Below are 7,796 nucleotides of genomic sequence, written 5' to 3'. Positions count from 1 at the left end.
GCGCAACCTTGGCTCACCACAACCTCCACCTCCTGGATTCAAGCGATTGTCCTGCCTCAGCCTCCCGAGTAGCTGGAATTTCAGGCGTGAGCCACCACACCTGGCCTGGCTGCAATTCTTTTTTTTTTTTTTTTTTTGAGACAGAGTCTCGCTCTGTCGCCCGGGCTGGAGTGCAGTGGCCGGTTCTCAGCTCACTGCAAGCTCCGCCTCCCGGGTTTATGCCATTCTCCTGCCTCAGCCTCCGAGTAGCTGGGACTACAGGCGCCCGCCACCTCGCCCGGCTAGTTTTTTGTATTTTTTAGTAGAGACGGGGTTTCACCGTGTTAGCCAGGATGGTCTCGATCTCCTGACCTCGTGATCCGCCCGTCTCGGCCTCCCAAAGTGCTGGGATTACAGGCTTGAGCCACCGCGCCCGGCCCTGGCTGCAATTCTTAAAGAAAAACAGGCAAAAGCAAAAATCCTTCAACAATTCAGCTAACCTGAATCACGGCAGTGTCCCCGATGCATTTCCACAGGGTCTTCCCTTGGGATCACCACTGGCAGATTTTTATTTCTGGCTGGATAAGACAAGAGATCACCTCTTCCCCACGAAATGCACTATGGTGAATATGGCCACCTCACTGCCCTGAGACCCAACTCGATCTGCCGATTTCAGGTGTGTGACCCAGGCTCTGACCAACAGAGCTGGGTGGAGGCCATCCCTGCAACACTGGGGGTGGCCCTGACCTAACCAGCTGAGCACCACTCCCTAATCCTTGAACAAGGTTCAGCACTACAAAGGCTCTTGTTTCTATGGCCCAGTGCAGAGGATGCAGGAGGCTCTTTGCCGCTGTGCAATGCTCACAGCTGCCTCGCCCAAGACAGAGACAGGAAGGGAAGCCAGACCAGGCAGCAAGCATGGAGTGCAGAGCCAGGAAGGAAAGGCCCAGCAGACAGCGACTCAGGGCCAGGGTGGAGTCCCTGAGCCAGACAGCTGTGAGCACCGGGCAGGCTTCTCCACCTCTGCGCCTGGCCTGGCATGTGGCTCCGTGGTCGCACATGCTCTCAGCACTTCCCCAGGGTGCCCGGCACCGGGGTGCAGCCCCTGCCATCTCCAGAGCCCCCACCATCTCCGGCGCACCCATGGATTCGCTTCTCCCACCTGGCAGTTTTCCCAGTAAAACTTCTCGGGGAACTGGAGAGCTCTGAGGACTGAGAAGGCTCCTTTTCAGGCTGATTTTCCAGGCTGAAGAGCAACTTCTCACTGCAGCTCTCCCTCAGGGCCCAGTACTCCCGCACAGGTACAGCACCCCACGCTTCGGGGGCCCCTACACCTCCCCGTGCCTGTGAGTTCTTTGATGCCGCGTGAAGAAGCCCAGGTGGCGGAATCCTTTCCCGCAGTGGCCGCACTCGTAGAACCTCTTTGTCAGGTGCAGCCTCCGGTGGATGCTGAAGCCCTTGGGCCACCGGAAGGACTTGCCACACTCGGCACAGGTATAGGGCTTCTCCCCGCTGTGGACCCTCTGATGGTGGCTGAGGTTCTCCTTGGTCCGGAAGGCCTTGCCGCAGTCCGCGCAGTAGAACGGCCGCTCCCCGGTGTGCACCAGCTGGTGCCTGAGAAGGTTGGATTTCTGCTTGAAGGCTTTCCCACAGTCGCCGCACGAGTAGGGCCTGTGTTCGGTGTGGACCTTGCGGTGCTGGGCCAGGCGGTCCTTCAGGCTGAACGCCTGCCCACACGCCTCGCAGCAGAAGGGCTTCTCGTGCGTGTGGTTCTTCTGGTGACGCTGCAGGTTTGAAGCCCACCGGAAGGTCTGGCCGCACTCGGGGCACTTGAAGGCCTTGGTCCCTGTGTGCACCGTCTGGTGAGCGAGCAGCCGGCTGTGGCAGCTGAGCGCCTTCCCGCACGTGCTGCAGATGAACGACAGCTCCATTGCGCACTGCTTCCGGCGCTCTCTGCGGCCCGGCCGCTGGCCACAACACTGTGTGATCATCTGACATGCAAAAGCCGTGGGCTTGGCGTCTGTCCTTTCTGGAGCAGCTTTGGGAAGCTGCCCATCATCCGTGTCCGGCCCGAAGCTCTTCCGAAAGCTGCTTCCCTCCCTGGCTCTTTCTCGCCTCACATGGGTTTTCTTATGAGCCCAAGTTGGATGGTCACAGTGTCTCTTGGGGTCTGCAGATTTCCTTGCCCCTGTGGAAGGAACAGATACCCTTACACAGAAGCCAGGGGCCCATGGCCAGGCAGTGCCTCCTGCTGTGTGCGTCAACTGGCTTCTATCTACTCAGCTCATTCCACGTGGCTATAAGTGATCAGGAAAACTCGTTCAAAGAAACACAGATGAGCCACAAAGATCAACAGCGGAAACCAAGATGAGCTCAGATGGTTCCCCAGCGCTGGTCACACGCAGGACACCTGGCACTGCTACGTGAGGGAGCACCGACACATGCCTGCCAGTCGACAGAAGCAACTGGGCCAGGAGAACGTCCTTTCACCCTGTCCACGCCGGCAAGCCCCGCTCATGCAGGGGGAGGTGGTGCCAGGGTATCTGGAAGATGGTAGCTTCACGTGATTCTCAGCCACTCAGCCTCAGAGCCATAGCGCCCGCCAGCCGGGGCTCCACAGGCCCAGGGACTTCCCAGGGCTCGTGCTCACGTAGCTGCTCCATCCCACTCTGAAAATCTAAGTAAAAAGCAAACCCCCTCTGACCACTGCCCCAAGAGCACCCCTCACCTAATGGAGGGAAGCACGGCCACTGTCCCAGTTTTGCAAACAGGGATGTGGAGCAAACTCCTACCCAGAGCCACGTACCTGGAGACCCTCACGTGCAGTTAGTACCAGGCCTGTGGCCCCACGTGGCCATCACAGGGAGCTCAGACACCTACACCAACGGCCTCCGCCAGACAGACCTGGGTGGCTGGGTGCAGCCTTCAAGTGTCACTCTGGCCTCAGGCCCCTCCCAAGCTGCAGCTGTACGTCATCCTGCACCACCGTGCCTTGCGAGCCCCGGCCCCGGCCAGTGTCCATCAGGGCAGGAGCGTGGCTGCCCCTATGTCTCTAAGGCCCAACTGAGAGAGCGGCTGTGTGTCCACTCTCCCATGGGAAGGACACAGCCTCGGTCACTGCAGTGTGCTGAGCGCTCACCCAGGAGCTGTGGCCACAGGGACCGGGCCAGCCCAGCCCGGACAACCCAGCACTCACCTGGCCAGTGGCCCCTCTGCACTGCCTGGAGCTCAGGTCTCTCCCGGTCTTCAACCCACGGCTCCTCCCACTGTTCCAGGCGAGAGACGAGGTCTGGTCTGGGGCTGCAAAATCCTTTTCAAAGGAGAGAAAAGGTTCTGTTTTACTTGTACTGAGGACAAAGTGAGGGTTGAGGCTCAGAGCAGTTCTGCATTAGCCTAAGAGGACAGGCAGGCCCAGCCCTCGGGGCGGCCCTGGAGAAGCTACCCTGAAGCAGAGATGACAGGAAGGGAGGGGCCTGGACACCAAGGCCCACGGAAGGCCCTGGCAAGGTCAGAGGAAGGAAGATGAGGCTGCCTCCAGGGAGCCTGAGAGAAACAGCAAGGGGGCCCCTCTGTCTACACAGGCCAAGAACTTCCAGCTCCTGAGCCCCCTCGGCTGGAAGGCCCCACTACCATCCTGGAGCAGCCAGGCCCGGAGGCAGCGGCAGAGCCCACCCCACACTCACCCAGCACTCGGCCCGCGCTCACCCCGCGCTCACCCAGCACTCGGCCCGCGCTCACCCAGGGCAGCCATACTGCTAAAGTTGTCCAGCATCACGTCCCGGTAGAGGGCCCTCTGGCTGGGTTCCAGACACGCCCACTCCTCCCTTGAGAAGTAGATGGCCACGTCCCTGAAGGTCACCGGCTCCTGCAACACACACAGCTCCCGAAATGGCCATTCCCAAGAAAAAGAAGGCTCAGCCCACAGGTCTGGGCAGGAAGGGGGAATCAGGGTGGCCCCGCTGTCGACTGATTGTTTGCGTCCCCTAAATCCATATACTGAAGCCCGGAGCCCCGAGTGGCTGTGTCTGGAGATGGGCCTCTGTGGAAGAGATTAAGGTTAAGTGAGGTCAGAAGGGTGGGGCCCTGACCCATGGGCCCGGTCCTCACAGGAGACTCCAGAGAGCCCCCCGCCTCCCTCACCGCACACGAGTCAACACAGCACAACAGTGGCTGTCTGCAAGCAGGCCACTGGCCCCACCAGAAACCAGACCTGCAGCACTCTGATCGTGGACATCAGCCTTCAGAACAGAGGAAGTGCACGTCTGTCAACTGCCCAGTGCGTTGTATTTGGTTACGGCAGCTCTAGTGGACTAGAAGAATCTAGTCTATTTTCCTACAACAGCCACTACTCTCCTAGTGTCAATGAATCCAATTTTCTTTTCTTTCTTTTCTTTTTTGAGATGGAGTCTCACTCTGTCACCAGGCTGGAGCGGTGGCGCGATCTCGGCTCACTGCAAGCTCTGACTCCCAGGTTCAAGCAATTCTCCTGCCTCAGTCTCCTGAGTAGCTGGGACTACAGGCGTCCGCCACCACGCCCGGCTAATATTTTGTATTTTTAGTAGAGACGGGGTTTCACCATGTTAGCCAGGATGGTCTCGATCTCCTGACCTCGTGATCCACCCGTCTCAGCCTCCCAAAGTGCTGGGATTACAGGCGTGAGGCACCGCGCCCAGCCCCAATTTTCTTTTCTCTTTCCCCGCCCCTTAAGAAAGAAGGCAAAAGGGCAGACACGGACACAGTGCCTGGGAAGCCGCTGCCACAGACCCTCCCCGCGTGTGTGCTGGGGTCTCAGGCAGCCGGCAGGGCAGAAGGGAGGCTGCGCTCGGCAGCGGCAGGGCTCACCTGGGCCATGTCCATGGGAAGAGCGAGGCCACCCCTCTGGGGAAGCACAGCGCCAAGGAGGGCAGATCTGCGGAGACAAGAAATGTAAGCGGGCGTAGCCGGCCCAGGAATGCCCACCCCACCTGACCGCAGGAGGCCCCACTCAGCAAATCAAGGGGAATTCAGGAAAAATGAGTGATGCACATGCAGGGTCTGCTCTGAAACTACCGACAGCTACCAGGTGTGGGGAAACTTGGCAGTGGTGAGGAGTCAACATATCTTTAAGGGACAGCTGGGTGCGGTGTGCCACCTGCCACACACAAGAACTCTGAAATACCAGACAGCAAGCCAGGCCTGTCACCAGAGGAGGACAGGGGCCAGCCACTGCTGGCTGAAAGCCAACAGCTTAGCTGCAAACACATGACTGGAGAGTCTAACCGCAACTGAGGCGTCTGGGGCTCCTCCTCAGGAGACAGGCGGGCAGCCATTCCCACAGTGCTGTGCCCGGAGGATGCTCTCGGGTACGCTACGAGGAGGCCACCTGGCAGCCTTCCCCTGAGTGAAAACCTGGGGGAAGGTTTTCACCCACTGCACTCCAGACTGAGACCCTGTCTCAAAAAAAAAAAAAAGCCCCAAGAAATCCCATTAATCTTCACTCAGTCTCCAGATCAAGCCACGAGCTCCCCTAAACCTTAGGGTCCCGGCCCACTGAGATCCAGCTTCTACCCCAGGTCTGTGAAGAACCACCCTGGCCTCCCACTGCCCTCCTGCCACAGTGGGTCCTGCCTCCTTCCTGAGTAAAGCTCAGAGCCCCAATGTGCAGAAGAGGCCGGCCCCACAGGCGCCCCGAGAAGAGACAAAACCAGCTGGAGGAAGATGGCCCATGCCTGGTTATCTTGTCAGGGGAGGGGAGGAGATGTTGCTCTAGACCCTACAGACACGGAAGTATCATGAAGGGCCGTCAGGAGCAAGTCATGCAAACAGGTTCAGCAACGGAGATGAAACGGACAAACTCGACGAAAAACACAGGATTATGAAACTGACGAAAGGGAAGCCAGGCAGCCTTCCATCTGATAAGGCAACTGGAAATGTAACCTGAACCCTTCCCATGAAGAAAATGCCACGCCCAGCTGGGTTCCCTGGTAAGCTCCACCAAAGCCTACGAAGCACAGTACTGATCTTAGAAGCTATTTAGTGAACAGAGGAAGAGCAGACACTATCCAGTCTGTCTTAATGAGGCCAGCAAAACCCAAACCAAAAACCTGACAGAGATATTACAAGGGGCCAAGCACAGTGGCTCACGCCTATAATCCCAACACTCTAGGAGACTGAGGCAGGAGGACTGTTCGAGGCCAGGAGTTGCCCCACCTGTCTCTATACAAAATAGAATGAGCGGGGTGTGGCGGTGGACATACGCAGTCCCAGCTACTCAGGAGGCTGAGGTGGGCGTATTGCTTGAATACGGGAGGCATAGGTTGCAGTGAGCTGAGCTCATGCCACTGCACTCCAGCCTGGGTGTCAGACTGAGACCCTGTCTCAAAAAAAAAAAAAAAAAAAAAGATATGACAAAAAAATTACCTACCAAACTCTCATAAACACAAATTCTCAAAAAATATTAGGAAGCCAAATCCAGCAGTTTATAAAAAGAATTCTCGGTCATGACCAAGTGACGTGGACCCTAAGAGTACACAGCTGGTTTGATCCCCATTAGCTGCAGCTGGTGCCCAGGAGCCTCCCTCCACCACCTGTGTTCAACACTCACTGCAGGGGGCAGCTCCCTCGGCGTTCACCCCTGCCCCTCGTCCCTTCCACCTCCAGCACAGCAGGCACACAGACATTCCCTTTTTCCTTCCGACACTCACGGGTGGCTACAGCAGGCACACAGACATTCTCTTTCTCCTTCTGACGCTCACGGGTGGCTACATTAACTGCTACATGTTTTCAGGAATATACTTTTCAACTTGAGATTTTTTTTTCACCCTTTCAACAGCATGGCATCAACTTTAATCACGATGACTTCCCGAACATTTGACAACGACATAACTAACCACGTTAACAGAATAAAGGAGAAAACCATATAACAGCTATTATCTCAATAGATGCGGAAAAGGCATTTGTTAAAACTCAACACCTAATCCCAACAAAAACTCTCGGCAAACAAGGAACAGAAGAAAACTTCCTCATCCCGGCAAGCCTGCAACCAACACCCTGCTTCATGGGCCACTATGGAACTCTTTCCCTCTGAGACCAGAACAAGCAGGGCTGTCTACCCACTGCTTCTCTTTATCACCTTATTGGAGGCCTGAGCCAGTGCAAGGAGGTAGAAAAAATACATAAAGCCATGAGATTACAAATAAAGAAGTAGGTCGGGTGCGGTGGCTCATGCCTAGAATCCCAGCACTTTGGGACGCCGAGGCGGGTGGATCACCCGAGGTGGGGAGTTTGAGACCAGCCTGGCCAATATGGTGAAACCCTGTCTCTACTAAAAATACAAAAAGTAGCCAGGCATGGTGGCAGGCACCTGTTATCCCAGCTACTCGGGAGGCTGAGGCAGGGGAATCCCTTGAACCCGGGAGGTGGAGGTTGCGGTGAGCCAAGATCGCACCATTGCACTCCAGCCAGGGTAACGACAGCAAAACTCCATCTCAAAAAAAAAAAAAAAAATTCACAAATTGGAGGTAGAAGTTGTAGTGAGCCAAGATTGTGCCACTGCACTCCAGCCTGGGTGACACAGAGAGACTGTCTTCACAACACTGGGGTAGGCAAACATTTCTTTCATGGATCCCCAAAAGCACTTTAAAAAAATTACAAATTCAGACTGGCTGCAGTGGCTCACGCCTGTAATCCCAGCACTCTGGGAGGCTGAGGTGGGCGGATCACCTGAGGTGGGGAGTTCGAGACCAGCCTGGCTAACAGGCTCTCTCTTCAGTCGAGAAGGGAGAAACCCCTTCTCTTTTTTTTTTTTTTTTTTTTTTTTTTTTTTTTTTTTTTTTTTT

General features: G+C 56.3%; 1 protein-coding gene across 2 annotated transcripts in view; it reads right to left on the bottom strand.

Annotated features, from left to right (window-relative positions):
* Nucleotides 1-473: 473 nt before the first annotated feature.
* ZNF707 (zinc finger protein 707) overlaps nt 474-7,796 on the bottom strand; it is an 11,023-nt gene continuing 3,700 nt past the window's right edge. Inside the window, exons 3-6 of one of the 2 annotated variants that reach the window (XM_017883629.1) lie at nt 4,822-4,888; nt 3,718-4,018; nt 3,176-3,289; nt 474-2,167 (exon numbers count right to left, since the gene is read on the bottom strand). In XM_017883629.1, coding sequence (XP_017739118.1) covers nt 1,308-2,167; nt 3,176-3,289; nt 3,718-4,018; nt 4,822-4,836 — 1,290 coding nt within the window. In that variant the 5' untranslated portion in view covers nt 4,837-4,888 and the 3' untranslated portion in view covers nt 474-1,307. The remainder of the gene's footprint in view (nt 2,168-3,175; nt 3,290-3,717; nt 4,019-4,821; nt 4,889-7,796) is intronic. The other variant, XM_017883630.1, reaches the window with a different exon arrangement.

Source organism: Rhinopithecus bieti, unplaced genomic scaffold (genome assembly GCF_001698545.2).
Source record: "Rhinopithecus bieti isolate Rb0 unplaced genomic scaffold, ASM169854v2 scaffold_13617, whole genome shotgun sequence".
NCBI classification, from domain to species: Eukaryota; Metazoa; Chordata; class Mammalia; order Primates; family Cercopithecidae; genus Rhinopithecus; species Rhinopithecus bieti.
This window is presented reverse-complemented; position numbering and strand designations above follow the sequence as displayed.